Source organism: Cercospora kikuchii (assembly GCF_019650295.1).
Source record: "Cercospora kikuchii DNA, contig_00006, whole genome shotgun sequence".
NCBI classification, from domain to species: domain Eukaryota; kingdom Fungi; phylum Ascomycota; class Dothideomycetes; order Mycosphaerellales; family Mycosphaerellaceae; genus Cercospora; species Cercospora kikuchii.
This window is the reverse complement of record NW_025408587.1, coordinates 1,609,866-1,630,410: the sequence shown is the minus strand read 5'-3', so window position 1 is coordinate 1,630,410 and position 20,545 is coordinate 1,609,866. Positions and strand designations below refer to the sequence as shown.

General features: G+C 54.2%; 7 protein-coding genes across 7 annotated transcripts; 4 read left to right on the top strand and 3 right to left on the bottom strand.

Moving 5' to 3' along the window:
- Window positions 1–317: 317 nt before the first annotated feature.
- CKM354_000955500 (uncharacterized protein) lies at window positions 318–1,018 on the top strand (the record flags this gene model as incomplete). Its single annotated transcript, XM_044804981.1, has 2 exons — window positions 318–514; window positions 604–1,018. The coding sequence occupies 2 exons, from the start codon at window positions 318–320 to the stop codon at window positions 1,016–1,018; spliced, it is 612 nt and encodes a 203-aa protein (XP_044660916.1).
- Window positions 1,019–1,842: 824 nt separating this feature from the next.
- On the bottom strand, window positions 1,843–3,765 carry CKM354_000955400 (uncharacterized protein; the record flags this gene model as incomplete). The annotated part of the gene is made up of 1 exon (XM_044804980.1): window positions 1,843–3,765. The coding sequence occupies one exon, from the start codon at window positions 3,763–3,765 to the stop codon at window positions 1,843–1,845; it is 1,923 nt and encodes a 640-aa protein (XP_044660915.1).
- Window positions 3,766–5,911: 2,146 nt separating this feature from the next.
- On the bottom strand, window positions 5,912–7,629 carry CKM354_000955300 (karyopherin alpha; the record flags this gene model as incomplete). The annotated part of the gene is made up of 2 exons (XM_044804979.1): window positions 5,912–7,339; window positions 7,396–7,629. The coding sequence occupies 2 exons, from the start codon at window positions 7,627–7,629 to the stop codon at window positions 5,912–5,914; spliced, it is 1,662 nt and encodes a 553-aa protein (XP_044660914.1).
- Window positions 7,630–8,622: 993 nt separating this feature from the next.
- Window positions 8,623–10,452, top strand: CKM354_000955200 (uncharacterized protein; the record flags this gene model as incomplete). Its single annotated transcript, XM_044804978.1, has 1 exon — window positions 8,623–10,452. The coding sequence occupies one exon, from the start codon at window positions 8,623–8,625 to the stop codon at window positions 10,450–10,452; it is 1,830 nt and encodes a 609-aa protein (XP_044660913.1).
- Window positions 10,453–11,983: 1,531 nt separating this feature from the next.
- CKM354_000955100 (uncharacterized protein) lies at window positions 11,984–15,027 on the top strand (the record flags this gene model as incomplete). Its single annotated transcript, XM_044804977.1, has 6 exons — window positions 11,984–12,077; window positions 12,136–12,489; window positions 12,542–13,075; window positions 13,256–13,395; window positions 13,451–13,649; window positions 13,709–15,027. 6 exons carry the CDS (start codon window positions 11,984–11,986, stop codon window positions 15,025–15,027), a joined length of 2,640 nt encoding a protein of 879 aa, XP_044660912.1.
- A 939-nt stretch (window positions 15,028–15,966) lies between these two features.
- Window positions 15,967–17,896, top strand: CKM354_000955000 (uncharacterized protein; the record flags this gene model as incomplete). The annotated part of the gene is made up of 3 exons (XM_044804976.1): window positions 15,967–17,375; window positions 17,431–17,540; window positions 17,592–17,896. The coding sequence occupies 3 exons, from the start codon at window positions 15,967–15,969 to the stop codon at window positions 17,894–17,896; spliced, it is 1,824 nt and encodes a 607-aa protein (XP_044660911.1).
- A 193-nt stretch (window positions 17,897–18,089) lies between these two features.
- On the bottom strand, window positions 18,090–19,298 carry CKM354_000954900 (uncharacterized protein; the record flags this gene model as incomplete). The annotated part of the gene is made up of 1 exon (XM_044804975.1): window positions 18,090–19,298. The coding sequence occupies one exon, from the start codon at window positions 19,296–19,298 to the stop codon at window positions 18,090–18,092; it is 1,209 nt and encodes a 402-aa protein (XP_044660910.1).
- Window positions 19,299–20,545: the final 1,247 nt, after the last annotated feature.

The window sequence follows — 20,545 nt, the reverse complement described above, 5'->3', positions numbered from 1 at the left end:
GCCTGTAGCCATAAATGGCGGTGCTTCAGCTCCTGATGCAACTGAGCCCACGCTCGAGAACGCAGCAACGATGCTGTATTCCCGCAATCTCGAATTTTGATTGAGTTCATTGGCATTTTCGAGATCGACAATTACGCTGCTTTGGGCTGTGCTGGTGTTGTACCTTCTACGAGCTGCGCCTCCACAAAAGCGGTGACAATTGACTTCGACAGAAGCGATCACCGCCCACAACCACAAGGCGCCAACTACTTAAACAAGCACCAAGAAGATCAATATCATATGCAGACTCAGAAAACTACTCAAACACAATACGCAACATGGCGCTGGCAACAGACACAGCTCCGATGGCGCAGCGCTGCGTTCGCGCACATTTCGATGAAGATACCATTACCGTCTACCAAGCATACAATGCACAGATCGCCGAAGCAGCAGTCTCCACCCAGCGTCTTGACGCTTCACCTCTATATGCTCCAAAACGTGCGACTTGGATCAAGCCCAGCTGGAATTGGATGATGTAAGTGAAGCAACTGCGAGACAAGCACTTGCCTGATCCCGCCACAAGGCTTTCTACAACCCGCGCTAACCTTTGTCAATGGCATCCAGGTACCGCAGTGGCTACGCATCCAAAGATAAAAACCAATCTCACATTCTCGCTCTCAGAATGAAACACGAACATTTCATCAAGCTCCTTGAACACGCTGTTGTTGCATCCGCACCCCACGCGAAGGGCGAGAGTGTCATTATACAGTGGGATCCCGAACGTGGTCCGCGACTCGAGAAACTGGACTATAGAAGTATTCAGATCGGCATTCCGGGCGCAGTGAGGGAACAATGGATCCGGGAATGGATCTCAGAAATCGAAGATGTCACTGAGCGTGCTGAGGAGATGAAGAGAGTGTTGGATCAGGAAGGAAACGTTGATGGCGGGCAATTGCTCGCGAGAGGTTTGGTACCCGAGGAGAGGATTTACGAGGTTCCGGAGCATGTACAGGAGCGAATTGGCATGAGGCCAGATTGAAGGTGCAGCAAGGTAGCAAAACAAGTATGTACATGAACGCCTCTTTCTGTGTCATATTTGGCACTGCTTGATCGGCCCAACGTGTTTGCAGAAGGCAGTCGTACCTCTGAAAGATCTGTGCACGTTGGAAAGCCCAAGCTAAGGAGCAGAATTCTGTGATGTCTCTTCAGGGCGAGTGATGCTTTGAACTTCTCACTGAATTGGAAAATAATCCCGGATCCAGATTCGCGGATGCCATTCACCCACAGTATCACACGGCACCGACATATTGAATGCAGGTAGGAAAAGGGCGGGCCGTGGGGAAAGGTGAATGAGGAAGAGTTTCACATGTCATTGATGCTCCACCTAGCTACAGGTACTCGTCATGCACCACGCACAATGTCGGACATTCCTTGAATCTTCTCATTCAGCAGTAGGATCACTGTACCTATGCCAATTTCCCCCAAACCCATCCCATTCCGTAGAAAACAAAAAGAGAACAAAGCAAATAAGCAGATTTGCTCATAATGGTATCATGATCCAATAATGAAGCTCTTTCCAATTCAAGTGCTCCTATGCTTCCTATGTCGTGACCCGAGGCATGATGATATGCGGCAGAAGCAATTCGCTGTCATGTCTTCGATGGTATAATTTAGATCAGTTTCGTGGAGGTCGCAATCATCAACGACCTCAGTTGGTGACAAAATGTGCTCGAACGCCTTTGCCAGCGCCATGCCATGCCATGCAATGCAATGCTTTCGTAAATGGCAATGAAGAGGAACGCTCAATCCAAGGGCGGAGCTCACGTAACGTGAGCATTAGTTGTGTTTGGACGCTTCAGCCCTTCAGTGTCCGTTCTGGTGATGGTGATGACGGTGAGAGCGGTGCCTGTGCTCTCCGCTGGCGCCCGCCTCGCCTTCTCGGTTGTCTTCAGCTGCGACGCACCAGAAGCGGTGGCTGCCCCAGGCACCCTTCTGGCACTCCTTGCTGCAGTATTTGGTCCGCCTGCACCTCCGACATTTTGCAAACTGGCGGGTAAATTCCTCCCACTTGCCGCATTGCCAGTATGCGCACTGTCTGATGCCACCTCTGCTGTCATCCTTCCGACACAGATTTCGCATCACTACCCCGGCCCAGTATTGCATGTCTCCCTGTTGCGGCGAAGGAGGGTTTTGCGCGTGCCGGGAGGAGGATTTTGCGGTGAACTTTTCAATCAATGGGAAGATGTTGTACGGCTTTTCATCATCCTTTTTGACGAACTCGTTGTCCCACTCCTCGTCAAGCTCTTCCTGCGTCGGGAGGGAGTGCGAAGCCGGATTGTAGTCCGGATCCAGCATCTTCAGCTCGCGGTCGATCTTCAGTCGTGGTACAAGATGTGATTGCTGAAAGTATGATCGAAGGTTGCAGTATTTCGAGACGTACGCAAGCAACTGCAGTGACATGAGTACGTCTTCGTCGCGAGGCATCGCAGCCAAGATGCTCGCCGGCGCTGGTCGATCAAGCGGCAATCCTCTTTGCGGGTACCACGTCGGTGGTTGTTGCAGGGTGGGTGGGGTGGTGTGAACTGGGCCAGTGGCTGGAAGTTGTGTCTGTACAACAGTGGCTTGCCCTTGGGTTGGTGTAGCCGTGTGACTGCCGTCGTTCGATGGCTGCTGGAGATGGAAGCTCTCGTCGTCGAGGTTCCGCACATCCGGTAACGCGGTCAGAGCAACACCGTTGTTTTGAGTCTCCATGTCTGCTCTGATGTCCTCCATGGCGATATCCGTGCCAGTTATACCCACCATTGGTTCTGACTCGACTCCAGTAGATTGCTCTTCTGCGGCCTCTTCGATCTGGCCATCGTCGTCTGACCCAGATATGGAGAGCTGGTGACGAATCGAAGGTCTTCGCCGAGGCCGACTGCTCTCTGCTTGTTGAACAGGAGCGCCAGGAGTGGTGGGGGATTGCGGCTGCGAGCTCAGCTCTGCATGCAAGGTTGGCATCATCGAGGGTAGCCGATCGGCGTCCCGCACAGGCCGCACGAAGGCGTTACTCTGTAGTGTTAGTGAGGACATGGGAGGCTCTGGTTGTCGGCTGGTTGCAGTCGGCGAAGTGAATTGTACCCGCCCACCAGTAGTTCGAGGGTTCTGACGCGAAAAGGTAGTTCGTTCCGGAGGCGAGCTCAGAGATAGGTTCGCGGTGTGTACAGTAGGCGTGATTTCGCCGCTCTGCTCTTCCTCAGGGGATTCACCGGGCTCCGGGATGGAAATGGGCGGAGGCGCATGGCGTCGACTCCTGCCACTCCGCTGGTCCTGGGTATCTGTTCTATTAGAGGACCTGGAAAAGCTTCGCGATGAGCCAAATGGGCACTTCTTCCGGTTCTCCAACTCCATTCGTTCCCTGCTCTTCTCCACGACCTGGAAGTAATTGTCCAGAATAGTCGCGATTACAGGAACCACGTCAGCTTCTACCACTCGTGTCCGCACTGCCTCCGACCCCCTCACACCAATATTCACGATGCACTGGAAAGCCAGATTCCACTTCCACATTTCCATCATGTCCTTGCTCCGCCCTTCTTTGAGAATGCATACTAGGCGCTCGATACCGCCATCGACGGTGAGAATGTCCCGGATGCGGCCCGAGGAGGTAGTCAGGTATGCGAGATTGTTGAGCGAATTGATAAGCGGTAGTGTCGAGGTGCAGTCCAACGCACGGCGGTCATAGAGTGCGGTCGTAATGCCGACCGACGCCTTGTTTGCGTTGGGGATGCTGAAGTTGACCTCACGCATGTTTGCGTCGCGCCAGCCACTCCACGGAAGCGGAGGCCAGTTTGGTTGAGATGGGACACGCGAGTGATGAGGCGATTGCGGTGCCGGCGACAGCAAAATCGATGGACTCGGTACGGCAAGCAAGCGTAGGGTGCTTTGCTCTGCTGCGTCGGGCGGTGGCAGGCGATGGGGCCGACGCAGATGGGGCAAGGAGGAAGAATCTCGAGAGGTACGCCGATGTCGAACGGGCTCCCAGCAGTGGCAGTGGGCTACGACGGCGACGATGGACCGCGGACGTCGTGCTGGCCGGTGAGGGCGGAAAAGTGATGTCGGCGGTGGTGGGTGGGCGTCGTCGCTGTCCTTTGTCCCGCGCTCGGCACCGCTCTACTCGGTGGCTCGCAGAGAGCTGCACTGTCCCAAGGCGCGCGACTGCAGCACGCCGGGTGCTGTGCTGTGCTGGGACGGTAGCGCTGGGAGTGCGTGCGTGTGGCGGATCGTGTGTCAGTGGTCGTCGCGCCGACGGGGTGTGGCAGGAAGTTTGTAAGGAGAGGATTCCAGTTGGTCGATGCAAGACGACGGCGAAGCGCTGGCCGCCTTGGCACGACGATGGACCCGATGTTCTCACCCCCAACTCGGGCGGAGCTGGCTGGATAGGATTGCTTTTGGTAGCAGTGTCGAAGTGAGATGCTGCTGTTGCTGCTGTTGTTGTTGCTGCTGCTCTATCCTATGCACGTGAGCTGAGGTGTGTGGCAGCGAGTAAGTGAAAGCGGAAGCATGTGTCGGATGGTCGCCTCCTGCAAAGGGAGCTGGGCGCCGCCGAGATTGAGGCAATCTCAGCACCACACGACCACGAGCCACTGTGTAAGTGTCAAACATTCACATTTCATCAACGCCGTAACGGGTCGCAGAGTAACAGATGCCGCCCACCTTGCCTTGCCATGCGACATTGACTTTGCTGCTGCTCCGGATCTACCCTCGTCCTTCGCGGCACGCCTCTGCCAATTCGACAGGCCACATTACTAATGAGTGGCTCCATCTGGGCACACCATAAGTGTCCTGTCGGGTGAGACAACGCCTCTGCGTGGCCATGCCTCTATTTGTGGAACTTGCAATATATCCTTCGCATGTACACCACGATGCACACCGAATCCATAACAAGCCCTCATTGCGGAGACTTTCGTTGTACTTGCACTGCCGTTGAGACGCTTTCACTCGCTTGCAGTTGGGCATGTCGCTGGTCTGCGATAGACATGCCTGCCGATTGCGAGCTTTCGGGACATTTCAACGCACGAAGATCCGAGAGGCAATGTGCCACAGGGAGATGATCATTGCCTTACGCCTTGATACTCATTACAATGCTCTTTCCAATCTACAGTATTGCCATTTAGGGACTGGTTCATCCCGCTTTGGCACAGATTGATAGACATCACATCCTAGACAACACCATTCATGGACGACCAGGTGCCGGAGTGCCATCGAGATTGCTCCTCAGCCCATGACTCAGGGGGCGGCGTGCGCATTCAGTTGTTAGGACATGCGCGAAAGATATTCTGTAATGCTGCATTTCATTCCGATTCTCTATCAACACGAAACGCGAACATGCCACACCCTCACCTCCGTCAAAGCTTCAGTAGCTTGCCCGCACTCAAAAAAAGCGCTCGTCCACTGTGCTGCTGCCTCTTCAATCTCTGAACGTGAGATATTGACGCAAGAAGGATGCCACCCGCAACGCCTTCGGGCGGCGAAGCTGGTAGGTCCATGACATCGAGTGTCATTTAAAGGAATGCATGTCGTGTATGGCCAAGAGGTGTCGTGGATGTCAAAGGGGTCCATTTTTGGGGGGTATCAGTGAAGAAGGATGTTGTGTTGGCGTGTCGGAAACTCGACATTGCTGGTGAATGATGGACAGGTGGAGCCTTGTGCGGTGTTGCGATGGTGCTGGGCGGGATCGAGGCTGGGTCATACTCGTGTGGGAATGGGTGGTGCAATCGTGGATGCACGCATGGTCGTCGGCTTCGACGGCCACACAGTCCCGGCTGCTAACTTACCGCTGCATTTGAAGTGCTCGAAGCTGTCATGCGTTACGGACCTCTGGATCGTATGGAACCAGGGCCGCACGCTATGCGCCTTGGCTTGAGAGGGACCTGGATGCAGTTCTTGGAGCTCCTTACATATCCATGCTCTCACCGTCGCCACCGTTGGCGAAGTTGAAGTTCGACTGTTGCTGTTGAGCACCGAAACCGAACTGACCATCCTGGCCTTGAGCAGGCGCGAGGTCGTTAACCTCGGCATCGCCATCTTCATCCGAGAAGTACTTCTCGATGATGTTGTAGGCCTTCATGTAGATCTCTTCGTTGCTGTTGTTCTGGCAGTCGTGAATCTTCTCCATGCCTCCGCAGTCCTCAATGAACAGCGCGTATTTGTTGACCGGTGGTTCCGCGCTACCGTCTTGTGCTTCCTTATCCATGTCGCCAACCTTCAAGATGTTCTCCAAACCATCGAGAGCGACTTGGATGATCTTGTTGTCAGGGCAGGCGAGGAGGTCGCACAGCGGGCGAATGGCGCCCTGTTGAACAAGGTAGCGGATCTGGTCGGGCTTCTGCAGACCACCGCTTGTAGCATTGCTGATCGCCCAGCAAGCCTCTTTGCGCGTCTTAAAATCACCGTGGCTCAAAAGGTGGATCAGCGGCGGAATGATGTTCGCGTCGATTACAGCTTGGATCTGTGTGCTGTTACCTGCTGTAATGTTGGAAATAGTCCAACATGCCTCCTTGCGAATGCCGTCCTTGGTGCTGCTCAACAGGGACAGAAGGGCTGTCAGGGCTCCGCAGTTGATGATGAGTTGGGTCTGAACATCGTCTCCGGTGACGATGTTGCCCACGGACCGGAGAGCGGGGGTCTGGACGGATGTCGAAGCGTGCATGAGCAGCTCGACCAATCGACGAGGGATGTTGGCCTCGATGACAGCTTGAATTTTGTCGTTGGAGCCGTCGCTGAGGTAGGAAATGGCCCAGCACGCATCGATGAGGACCTCATCGTCGAGGGAATAGACCAATTTGGCGAGCACAGGGAGCGCTGGCGCGATGGTGTTCCAGTCTGGCTGTGGTGTCTTGCCACGGCAGAAGTTGCTGAGTGTCCATGTTGCGTTGCGGAGCATGCTCAGCTTGCGACTGTCGCCGAGAAGGCGCACAAGTGGCTGCAGAGCACCCTGAGCGAGGACAAAATCTCTGCATGCCGGGCTGTCTCCTGCAATATTTCCCAATGCCCAAACGGCTTGCTCTCGAACATCTGGCTCCGGGCTGCTCAGGAGTTCGACAAAAATCGGCACCGCTCCGTGTTCGATGACGACCTGTGTTTGCTGTGCTGAGCCAGAGGCGATGTTGGTGAGGGCCCAGGCTGCCTCGAACTGGACAAGAGTGTGTGGGGAGCGAAGGAATTCGACGAATCTCGGGACGACGTTGTTCTCGATAACTCGCTCGATAGGCGGGTTCCGTTCTTTCGAGAGCAGTTTTCGGAATTTGGTGGTAGCTGCGATTTGATCCTCGATCTTATCTGAAAACACGCCCCGCACCATCTGTGGGAGCTCTTCGTCCAGCTACGTTGCTCGTCAGTCATGAAAGTCAAAGAAGAAGGATCAGAGCGAATACATACCTGACTCTCATTCGTGGCACCCTCATCGTCACTGTCAGGAGCAGCGCCGAGCGACGCTCCCAGGCGGTCCCCGCCCGCACCGATGCCTCGTCGCTTGGCGAGGTTCTCCTCGCGCTTCTGCTTGCGAATTTCAACCTGCTGTTCCTCGCGGCGGCGGCGAAGCTCGTCGGGCTTGAAAGTGCTCTTCGCCTTGAAGTTGTTGCGGCGGTGCTCGGGTATGTAGCGCTCCGCCATGTTTGCCGGTTCTCGTGCGGATCAAGTAATGGGTGGTGTAGTGCAGCGGAATGCCGGACGCGGGGTGTTCACAGGCTGAGCTGAGACCGCGATCTGGTGGCACTTGACTTGGAAGATCTGGATGAGCAGCTGCAGAGGAAAGGAAGACGTGTGTGACGCCGCAAGAAGTCGACTTCTCAAAAACACAGCAGTTGACTAGTCCCGCTCCTCGCTTGTGATTCGTTCTGTCCGTGGAAAAGTCGTGGCACGAGGCAACAATCGAGGGGTACCGTGTTCGGCCGGATTTAGAGGTGTCGAACGAGCTGCGACCGCTAGCAGTGAGGCTGATGAGTGAGCGAAATGTTCAGACAACTGATTGCTCGGGCGGCACGCTGGCAGCAAACGGCAGGCAGGCGGGTTCGCGAACGGCGGTGAAGTGTCTCTGTCGCGGACAATGCTTTCGCATCGGACCCTGCAGACTCAAGACTATTCACGTGCAACGCAGGATGATAGCCTTTCTGCCAAACTCCACGCGAGGCGCGTCTGTCTCACGCGACCGAATTGCTAGCAACGTCCAGAGATGAACACACCTATTTACGGCCGCGGATCACGTTGCTAGTAGCAACTGTTGAGCAAACAGAAGTGCCCACAGAAGCAACGACCGTCGACACCCGATCCAGCACGGCCTCACGTCCATTGTTCACGACGTTCGACCACGGCTTGTTGCCGCCGTTGTCAAACTTGGCGGATGTCGTTGACTGCAGCTTGCCGCGACTCATCAAGATTGCATACCCTGTAACATGTTGGCAGATATCAGACAACATCGGGACAGCTGGACGCGCAGGCGCAAGATCAGAAGTAATCACTAGAATCACCGTGTCCTCCGCACCATCGCGCTGCAGAAGTTTGCCTAAGACACGACTATTTTCTGCCGACAACTTTGAGCCGTCGCGCAATCAACGAGCTCCGTTCTCGAAAGATCTCGCAGATTAATACCTGGTCATCGAGGTCGTCATGTCAATCGCAACGCCGCCGAAGGGGTTCATAGACCTCGCCGCTGCACATAAGCAGCCTGAAGGCGCCTTTGTCAATATCATCGGAGTAGTGGTCGATTTCATGGAGCCAATGACCACGAGGACTGGTCAGAGCATGCTCACGTTCAGATTGTTGGACTACAGACTGTCCATGGCAGCAGAGGGCTCACAAGGTCTGACATGCCGTTCCTTCAGGGAGGACGCCGATAGTCTACCGAAAATCCGCAGCATCGGGGATGTCGTAATGTTCCGCAATGTCAAAATGGCGACTTGGGAACATCAGCGTATCGCTTTAACCAACTGGTCCACCGCCTGCCTTGTATTTCCAGCAGCGGCTATCCCAGATCCTGCGTTCAACTACGCCTATACCAAAAGCCTCATCGAGCGACAGGGTACGGAGAAAGATAAAGCAAAATTTGATCTGCTCGAACAGGAGTACATCATGAACATCAAAGTGGAAATGAAGGGCAGAGTACAGGCACTACATGCTAAAGCAGCAAGCCGTGCCCTTGAAGAAGAATATGACTCTGCCGATCGTCGGCCGGCCAAACGACAAAGGACATCTGAAAACTTCAACGCAGCAGTAAGTGGATTCGGCCCCAAGTTCAGATTGATAGAAGATTTGCGCACTTGGGACTTTGCAGACATCGTTGGGTTTGTGGTAAAGTGTTTTCCAACACAGTATGGAGGGTGCGATCTCTACGTCACTGACTATACGGCCAACGAATACTTGCGACACTATGCTCCTCCAGAAGAGGAGCCGTCTGAAGAAAGGGACGGGGATGTCTTTGGCTACAGTAATGCGCCCAAGAAGAGCTGGCGCGGGCCATTTGGACATCTCGTGATGAAGATTAATGTCAAGCCTCCTCACGCCGCGTTCGCGGCAAATAATCTCGACGAGGGTGACATCGTGCTATTGAGAAATGTGAAGCGGAGAACCAAATCCGAGGCCTTTATGGAGGGCGACATGTGGCCAGATCATCAGGACGACACCAAGATTAAAATACACCGAATCAAGGACACCTCTGGCCCCGAATGTCAGGCTATGTTGAAGCGGAAAGAGAAATACTGGTTGGAACGGGAGGCCAAACTTGGCCAGAAAGAGCAATCTGCGGAGCAAAAGAAGTCGAAAGCAGCGAAGAAGCGAGAGAAGAAAGAGAGAAAGGCTGCGGCAGCTGCAGCTGCAGCCAAAGACGATGGCATTGCCATGAATCCAAACGTTCGATGCCACCACGATGAAGGGGAGGTGTTTTTGAGCGTCAAGGAGATTCTCGATGTGGACAATGTGCGCCACGTCAACCAGACGCCAAATGGAGTGCGCTACACCCTTCCCTTCATAAATGCAAAGTATCGGGCGACAGTGCGGGTGGTCGACTACCATCCCAAAACACTCGAGGAATTTGCCGTCCAGCTCGGTGTCAGCAACCATGACCCGGATGCCTGTTACTACGAGGCATCGCCCAAGTACGAGTGGTCGTTCTCCTTGTTGCTGGAAGAAGCTGGTGATAATGGCAAAGGGAGTGAGCGGAGTTCACTTTGGGTGCATGTGCATCACGACCAGGCGCAGTTCCTACTCCGTGACCTGGATGATCCAGATGATCTACAGCACCGACCTGAAATGTTGGGTCAGCTCAGAGAGAAGCTGTTCTTGTTGTGGGGCAATCTTGAAGAGACAACCGCGGGGAAGGAGCTCAGCAATAAACCGTTCCAGTGCTGCATCGAGGAGTATGGCATTGAGTTAGATAAACCCGAGTCGTCACTCAAGGGCTTCCAGCGTATGTATAGCATGTTCGGCACGAGCATCTTGTGATGCAAGGTTGAACGTTCCACTCTCGTTTGCATGCCCCAGAGAGATCCATGCAGCGCGTCAAAGTAGTGCCCGCGGCCGGAATGGCCAGCAGGGAAAGCTCGATCTCTTCGGAGACAGCACCCCGGTCGTTGCAGATGTAGTCTTCACAGCTGTGTGGCGCGGGCATGCCTTGGGCCAGCATGGCCTGAACAACGAAACCGCCTTCACGTTTTTTCAAAAAGGCTCTGTAACAGATGATTTGAACATAGGTGTCATGATTGGATGGAGGTGTAGATGCTCATTTACTGCAGGACGGGTGCATGGTTTCACGGTCGGCTCTTGGAGCATCTGGATCCGCGGCCATGTGGCACGAACAGTGTAAGGGACGTGGTGTCATGTGGACTTGTTCAAACCACAGTTGCAAAGCAAAGCCGCGCATTGGGGACGTGGCTTCTCGTGCTATTGGCGGCCGACTTCCTTTTTGATTTGACATGTTGATGTGTGCGCGGTGGAAGCGACGCTTGGTGGCAGCGCCACTGATGGAGACACATGGCGTCCGATCGGAAAGTCTAAGCCACATCGAGCCCATTGAAATCGCAGTTCCTGAGGCGTCATGGCCCGTGCATGCGCTATGGTCAATTTCCCCAGCGTTTGGTGCCGAGCGGTGGGCGATCACGTCGTGGTTGTCGAGGGAACCTGCTCGTCGCCCCAGCAAAGCAGATGAGCAGCAGAAGGGCACCGCGCGCACGACGGCACAGCGCAGTGCGCAGCACAGGGGGCGAGCATGTGATGCAGGCAGAGCGGTGGGTGAGAGACGTGTTGAGGGGGTCTCGCGCAGACAAAAAGGACAGGCACAAAAGGGCGATTGCGATCTGCAAGTCTGCCGGGCGACGTCAGCGCGATGCGCGATGCGGCCAGGCAAGGTCGTCTTGGGAGGCATGCAGCGTACGCGCCAGGCGCTGCAAAATCAAGGCACCACCGCCGGCTGCGCACATATGACGGGCTGCTGCTGGGCTAGGCGCCGTGCATCATTTCGAGCGCGATGCGGTGCGTGTGCAAGTCGTAGTGCGTCGCGCCCGTTCGTATGGGTTGGGCTGGCCGTCGAAAAAGAGGAGCTCGCTCAACCGCCCGTCACCATCACAGCTCCCTGTCGTCATAGTTCGTCGACAAAGTGAAGCACAGACCGTAGCACCTTCTTTACAACTGCCTTCCCGCAACCGCAAACAATCGGCCTTTCCTCCTCCCTCTTTGCCCTTTTCTCCCAAACATTCCACACTGTTTGACTCTCTTCTCATCAGCGCGCGCAGCTTAATACCCCAGAGATACCCCCAGTTGCGCATCGTATTTCGCATCGCTTCCCGACAGGATAACGCCTTGCTGCGGATAGTGTCCGTGTTGCAGACCAGCACGCGCCGCGACACACGACAGAAGCACTGCTGCGAACCAGTCAGCTACCCAGACGCACGCCGAAGCTGTCCGTCTTCGTGAACTCGACCCCGAGCAGCGCTCCGTAATAGCACTCGCCCCCCAGAATACACGAACAGACGCCACAATGGCTTCCTCAAAAGCGGTCAACGTGCCGACCGACAACAAGATCAAGGAGAAGGACATCAACGCCAAGCTCCAGCTCTATGGCATCTACTCAGGTATCGCCCCAATGCCTCTTCCCACGCAACTCTCGCGACGTGCTGACCACCTCTGTAGCATTTGCCAAGGGCAAGGTCCCTTCCAACAAGCAGATCGACGTGGCAATGAACACCGCCCTCGCTTGGAAGGGCATGTCACAACCCAACACAAAGCTCTCGGCCGATGGCCAGAAGCTCGTTTCCGACCTGCGCAACGTCATTGAAAAGGCCAAAGTGCTGATGTTGACCAAGAACGAGGGCAACCTCCTGCAAGACTTCATCTGGCAAACACAGGCCATCGGTGCCGGTGATGCCAAGGCTCCAGGCGCTCCCATTGACAAGGCCACTGCTGAGCAGCACGGCCAGCAAGCTTTGGAGGGTCTGCGCACACTCGGACAGCTCATCATCACCAACGGCCAGTTCCGTAAACTTCGTACGTGCCGCCACAACAGGTGAAAATCGACATTTTACTGACTTCGTGACAGTGAGCGACTCTGTTGTCTTGCTTCGTGACATTGCCGGCGACGCTGCACAGAATGCCGCGGCCGTAGTCAACCCAGACGAGGAGCGCCTTGCGCAGATCGACAAGCCCGCCGAGGACAACACTTGGCATGAGGCTCCCGATCTTTCCAAGGAAAACATTCGCAACCAGATCAAGTCCAATGTGCCAATCGGCAAGCAGGAAGCGAAGGAGCATGCTAAGGAGATCGCTGGTGATGCTACCCAAGCTGCACACCCAAGCGGTTCCCGTGACCCAGCTGATGCTGCCGAGCTTGCTCGCCGCGAGCAGCAGACTGGCGCATCAACTGGTCTTGACGTGCAGCAAGGTGCTCAAGCCGCAAAGGACCGCGCCAAGCAGAAGACATGGGATCAAATGGATGAGAACGACAAGCAGAAGGTCCGCGAATACCGACAGCAAACTAAGGAATACTTTCAGAAGAAGGTTCCAAAGGAGCGTCGCGAGCAGACCATCTACCGCCTGAAGAAGATGATCGTCGAGATCCAAGGACACCAAGACTGTAAGTTGCCTCTGGGTAAGGACCGCGGACAAGGAACACACCGGCCATTCATACCATGGTCGTTCCCTTTACAGTGCCTCCTCCGTCGCTGCTGGAAAATCAGCACGTGGTAGTGGACGCTGCACTTGTCCGCGGTCCTCGCCTACTGACATTGACAGCCCTTACTAACGGAACTCGCAGACCAACAGGCCATTGACACTCTTCTCCGTCTGGCCGAGGAATACACTGGCCACACCAAGGATGTGGCGGCTCAATCCACTGGAGCCGTGAAAGGTGCCCACAGCCAGGACTCCCTTACCACCGCGGAAGCTGACCTCAGGGTGCGTTGAACTAGATTTTACCCGAGAGCGTCAGCAAATGCTGACTTCTATAAAGACTCTCCTTGAGCGTTTTGCGAACAGCACTTCGTTCGATGACCTCTTCGAGTCGATCAACCAGATCTACAAGGACGCCGATCGTGACCCAGAACTCAAGAACTTCTTCCGCAGCCTCAACCGCTTCATTCGCCGATGCCTCCAAGAGCAGGGTTACGTCCTGCAGGACGAGTCCAACGAGGAATGGAACAAGCTCTATGGTACGTTCTCGGCGAGCGACCCTGCTGATTTGCAACTTGACTGACAGAACCTTCGATAGACCAGGGCAACTTCCTCCTCCGCACGCGCTACCGCAACGACACGGATCGCATCGTCGACGAGGTCAAGTTCCTTGCTAACCAGTTCGAGCAAGATACCCTAAACAAGGAGTTCGGCGATGCAATGGACAAGCTGTTCAAGGATCTCGGAAACGACTCTGATGGAAAGCCCGAGTTCAAGCCACACTTGGTCAAGGACCTTACGGAAGTGCTGATTCCTGCCTTCTTCGAGAATGTCCGCTACGTCCCAATTCCACGCATCGAGGTCTCCGACCCACAGATCGATGCCATTGTTGAGAACCTCGTCCTCGAGGGTGACAACCTCGCACCAAACATGTTTGAGTTCGGCTCTGACAACTACTGGCGTTGGGGACGCAAGGGCTTCCAATCTAAGAACAAGAACAAGGTCATGCTTGCCGTCTCTGGTATCCAGATGGATCTGCGTGACGTTGCGTACTACGTCAAGAAGAAGCAAGGCTTCCCAAGCATCACCGACAAGGGTGTGTTGGACATTTTCCTTGGTGGCACCGGTCTCAGCTTCAAGGTCGCCATGGAGACTGCCGACAAGAAGGATCGTTCTCACTTCTTCAAGATCAACACCATCAATGTTGATGTGAAGAATGTGAACATCAAGGTCAAGCAGTCGAACCACAAGCTGCTGTTCAGCCTGTTCAAGCCAGTCCTCCTCAAGGTCTTGCGTCCTGTCATCCAGAAGGTCGTTGAGAAGCAAGTCCGCGACAGCGTGCAGCAGCTCGATGGTCTCCTCTGGGAGGTCAAGCAAGAAGTTGACCGCGCCGTCGAGGAGGCGAAGAACAACCCAGACCCAGAGAACCTCCAGAACATCTACCAGAGATACTTCAACGCCTTCCAGAAGCAGATGCAGAAGGGTCAACAGAAGAAGGAGGCCGCTAAGGAGAAGGCCAAGGAGACCAGCGTCAACGTGGCCGTCACCCAGAACGACTCCATTTTCAAGAACATCTCGCTGCCAGGCGGTATCTCCACCAAGGCCACGGAATACCAGGAGCTTGCCGCCAAGGGTGACAAGTGGGAGAGCCCGATCTTCAGCATCGGATCTGCCAGCGAGACCAAGAGTCTGCCAGCCGCTCCCAAGGTCGTTCGCAAGCCTCACCAGGTCACCCAGGGAGGTCTGAGAGACGCTCCTGCAGGCGGAGCCGCCGGTGGCGCTGCTCCAGGCACTGTCCGCTCTGCCGCAGATTTGCCCGTGGCTCAGAACACTCCACACGGTACTGCCAACGGTCAGCCAGGTCTGTCCTTCAGCAACCAGGTCGATGGTGCCTTCCAGCCAACTCGCCAGATCTAAACGACGTCTACGATGCTCATGCCCACGGTGCTCAAATCTTGTCGCGTCTGTCGACCTGATTGCCGATTGATCACGATACCCCAGTTTCGAGAATTGTCACGACTGCCGTTTGGCGTTGGCGATAGCGGGAAGATACCCAATTCGTTTTACATGTTCTGGAGTGTTACGGGACAAATGATACCACTGCTGCGTTTGAAGAGATGAGAAAAGCCTACACACAGATCTCCCAGTTAGTAATAGCACTCGATTGTCCTGGCAAGATGCTTGGCTGTCGCTCTTTTTTAGTCTTGTTATGTCATCATACAAAAAGTTGTCGTCTCAGCACATTCTGTGCATTCCCAACTGTTTTCTGGAAAACTCAATGATTACAGAGATGAATTTCTCGTCACATGGTACCCACGACTAACAACGCCACAGGACCTTGTTCACGACATCTGACATGTCAGTGCGGTCTCCGACTCCAATACAAGAACGTCACAGTAGGGGTCCTTGTAGCCACGATTGATCACGGTATCGTTGGAATTGCAATGCACCTGTGAGCTCGATCCTACCGTTATGGACGTGACTGGTCAGGCCGTTGCACCAAGATGCACGTCTGACTAAAACTTGAGGGCCAAATCGACAATAACAAGCCGAGGGACGCACGAGCGACACACTCTGCGATGAGATCTACGAAAAACTTCACGGGACGCTCTGGTCGCTGCCTCGTAACGCCCCAAAACTTTTGATGGTACAATGCAGCCTTTTAGCCCAGACGAGGAGACAACGTTCCCGTCGCTGGTCGCAACGAAACGTTTGCGGTTTTTTTCTCGTAAACACAGATGCCATTCATGGGTAGTTAGATGCATTGCATCTGGAGCCGCTGGATTGCAGTTCTGCTGCAGGGAAAATCTCACATTCTTTCGATCAATCAACTGGCAGCAGCCTTTCACGCGGATCATGGCTGCGCGCATACGGAGCAATGAGCACCATCATGGTGCCGCTGGAAAGGATCACTTTTCTGGAGAACAACCGGATCAAGATCTCGAGCACGCTAGTCCGCCGATGGTATACAAGTCTCGACATATTTCGATCCATTCGAGAGTTGAATCTTTAGGAGAAGATTTTCCGGAACGATTCTCGAATTTACCTTTGACATACGGAAATGGGCGGGAGCGGTCGACGTTTTATTTGGAGAGTGGTGGGTTTGAAGGGTATGGAAGAGGAGGTGGAGAATCTGAGAAAGATGAGAATGAGGACCATGAAGGGGAAGACGATGATGATGAGTATAGCAGATTGTCCAGGCCGCTTTCTCCGGGTCACTCATCTTCGCGGTCATCGTTGGACATTCCGGTTTGGCACGAGACGCTCTTCATCGGAGTTGTGATTATGGCTCAATTCATGGGACTGGCTGGATTGGGTCAATCGATCGCTCCGATGAAATTCATTGCTGAGGACTTGGGAGTTACGAACCCCGGTGAGCAGGCTTGGTTCGCTGCTGCGTTTTCACTGACCGTCGGGACTTTTATCCTGATATCTGGACGTATGGGCGATATTCTGGGCCATAAGAGGATTTTCACCTTTGGATACTTCTTCTTGGGATCTTGGTCTGCGTTTGCAGGATTCTCGGCTTATATTGGAGATCAGATCTTCTTCGATATTTGTCGGGCTTTCCAGGGACTCGGGGCTGCGCTTTTGGCTCCAAATGCGCTGGCTTTGCTGGGGAGAGCTTATCCGCCGGGGATCAAGAAGAATATTGTGTTCTCACTGTTTGGAGCAATGGCACCTTGGGGGTTTGTGGTGGGTGCTATTTTTGCCAGCATGTTCGCGGAAGTCGCTTGGTGGCCTTGGGCATTCTGGAGCTATGGTCTTGCGGCTTGGCTACTCTCCGCCTTTTCCATTATGATCGTGCCGCAGAAATTGGCCTATGATGCTCAATTCGCTGGGAAAAGCGATCGACCAGCTTGGGACTTGCAAGGCTCCTTTCTGGGCGTCTTGTCATTGATTTTGATCAACGTGGCATTCAACAACGGACCACTCTTTGGCTGGGATACTCCTCACGTATATTTCATTCTTATCCTTGGACTATGCGCGCTGGGTGCATTTATCTGGGTCGAAGCAAAGGCTGTCTCTCCGATCCTGCCGGTGAAGGTTATGAGCAGTACGGTGGTTTACACAATGGTTCTCGTTGGCATCGGTTGGGGCTCATTTGGCATCTGGATCTACTACTCGTTCAGGTTTCTGGAAGACATCCGAGGTTTCAGTCCGTTGAGCGTCTCTGCGCAGTACGTGCCAGCGATGATTTGTGGTCTGCTCGCAGCAGGCGCAACGGGGTTCATGCTTACGCACACTCCAGTTGCGTTCACAATGTGAGCTTTCGACACGTCTGCGAAGAGCAACTTGATACTGACTTTGAGATACTAGGTTCGTATCGATGGCAGCATTCTTCATAGGAGAATTGATCACAGCCACGCAGCCAGAGAAGCAGACATATTGGGGCCAGATGTTTGTTGCAATCCTGATAATGCCATTTGGTAAGTTCTCCCGTCCAGAATTCTCGAACGCCTTGTTGCTGACTTGATTAGGCATGGACATGAGCTTTCCAGCAGCAACGGTGATACTTTCGAATTCGATGCCCCCAGAACATCAAGGCCTAGCCGCGTCTTTAGTCAATACCATGGTCAACTACTCCATCAGTATAGCCCTTGGTATCGCGGGTACAGTGGAAGTAGCCAACAACAGACACGGAGCCACGCCAGAAGACATATTCTGGGGGATACGATGTGCGTGGTGGACTGGAGTATCGCTCGCAGGCTGCGGAGTTGTGCTCGGAGCGGCGTTCTTTGGGAGAACACTACTAAGGGAAGGTTGGAAGATCATGGACCACTGAGACTCAATGTCCCGTAATTTGGAGTTGGCAAAACTATCGGCTGATCATTATAATAAAAGCCAGTTCTTGTATACATACGCAATCATCTAGAAACGATACGAAACATTCCAGTGCTATGGTGCCTGCACGCATTCCTCTGTCGTTCGTAATCTGTTCGTCGTTCTCTCTGGGGTGTAGTGTCACCATTGATGATCTAGCTCTGTGCAGCAATTCCGAGACGAGGAGTGTCGGTGCTCTGATCGAACACAACGTACACTGCTTTCATGAAGACATCACCGAAGATTGTAAACCCAATACCAGTATTGGGTTGAATGCCGCCGAAGCAAGTCGTCCCCGATTGGTCAACTGGGGCATAGTTGATGTATGAGCCTGGGACCGTGAAGGTCTTTCCTCCGATGGCAACATTGAAGTTGGGAGGCGTTGCACTGCAAGGCAAGGTGTAGCCTCCTTGCGAGTCATCGATTTTGGCGCCAGGAACCTTTGCATAGTATGCAGAAGCAACTCGAGACGGAAGGTAGAGAAGCGATGTGCCTGTGTCCATGATGGAGGCACCGATGCTGCCACCGGCGGTGGAGTTGCTACCACCGATGGAATATCCTTGTGCGTTGAACTGCCAGAAGCCATCCGAACTGTCCACCGGGGTGTAAGCGATGCTGCCTTTGTATTTGGAGCTGTCAATATAGCCAAAGTCGTAAGTGCCAGGCGCGCCAGCCTTCAAGTCCACAGCAAAGAGTGGCTTTGCCAAGGTGCTTTTGACTGTGTCGAAGAATGTGGTCTGTTGCTGTGGCTTAACAGTGTTAATCGTGCTGAACGCCAGACCGAGCAGGCCATCGTTGTCCTGGTCCTGGGAGAATTGTGCGGAGACTGAAGTCGCAGCTTCGACGGCTTGAGAAGTGGCGGTAACGCTGCCAACGGCGACCTTGTCTGCATAAACAGTGCCACTTGCTCCAGATCCGTCACCGTAGGAGATATTCCATGTAGAACCTCGCAGTTGTTTGGCCGAAGAGCTGGGGCTATACACCGCGTGGCCAGATTGTTCACTTGAAGGCATCAACTTGGAGAAAACCCACAGGTCCGCCGATCCAGTGTCGAAGTCAAGCTCCAAAGTCTTGCCACCAACATTGACTGGCGACAGATAGGCCTGGTCGTACTGCTGTGGATCCGCATCGACACTACCGCTCTGCACAGCAGCTGCGGCGTCTTTGACAAGTGATGGCGCGACGGCACCATGGGCCGCGTATTTGCCGTAGGTCTTCATCATTTGATATGGGCCATTCTTGTAGACCTGGCCTCTTGGGACTTGTGTAATCTGGAATGCTTTGCGGTTTGGAGCTTCTGCTGGTGCTGCAAGCGAGAGAGAGGCCGAAGCCACCAGGGCTGCCGGTAGGAGTGTGAAATGCATGTTCAAGCGTCCGAATGAGTGTGGTAGAAGGAAAGGGCGAATGTCTTGAGACCAGTGCGAGAGGGTGATGAGCTTCTGTCATTTTTCCAACACGATACCTGAGCAGTCTTATATATCGCTCCATGTGAGATTCGATACACCTGCAAAGCACTGGTGTGGGAAGCAGAATAGCAATCAAAGAGCTCAGCCTAGTCATACGTTCCATTAATTGGACACGGCGATACTTCTCAAAGAGAACAGCATCAGGTCTTTGGACGACGCTTCCATCGAAGGGGGATTGGCGTCAGTCGATCATTCTTACCTGAGTAGGCGGCTTGTGCAGCTGGGTCCAACACATTGAATTACGGGTGCCATCTCTGTTGGCTTGATAGTGCCGAATCTCGACAGAGGCAAACCGGTTGTATGGCATCAAATGGAGCCCGTGATCTTCAGCGCGACGTCGTATTGGTGGAGACAGCCAGCTTCGAATATCGGATGCGTTTCGAGCTGTTCGACAAAGACGACGAGCGCCGAGATATATCACTGGTGTCATTAGAATTCAACGAATTGAAGGCCTGGATAGCATGCAGCAGCGCCTCAAAGGGGCTCGGCGTGGCTGCCGCCATGGCCGACAGCAAACATCATGGCAGACGCGGCCCACGCCATCGAGGTGCGCTGGGCAGTTCTGGCGTCTGAATGGCCCGACGAGAGCGAAGATCCTCTTGGCCGCGGCTCAAGCATGTGCACAAGCTCCGCCCCATTGCTTGTGAGAGTCCTGTGTTAGCTTGTCCACATCCTGGGTTGTGTCCCTCATAGCCTGCGACTAGCAACATGTAGATGAGCCTCTGCTGCCACCTTCTGTACTTGGATTGCGCGCCGACTGCAGATCGCCGGACGGCGCCCGCCGGACTCAGCGCGCCACAACTCTCGACGAGTTCACATCTTTTGCATCAGGTGCAGCAAGAATCGCCTGAGGCGAGCATGTGGCAGGCTGTACTACACATGATCTGCTGAAAGCGTGCGCAAGACCGTCCAGAGTCCAGCAAGTCCAGGTCACGGCGTGGCCAGTCTGGTGGTCTCCCTCCGTCAGCTGCCGGCGAGGTTACACTGTGGCTTCACAGGCGTCGCACACTTCTTCGCCATTAGCAATCTTGACAGGTCGCACAAGTGGCGCCAATGAGTCGTGGGTGCATTGTCTGGTGAGCCAGATCTCGAGCAGGTTCTCCTTCGCAATGATACGCATGACCAATCAATCGGAGGCGCGGTCA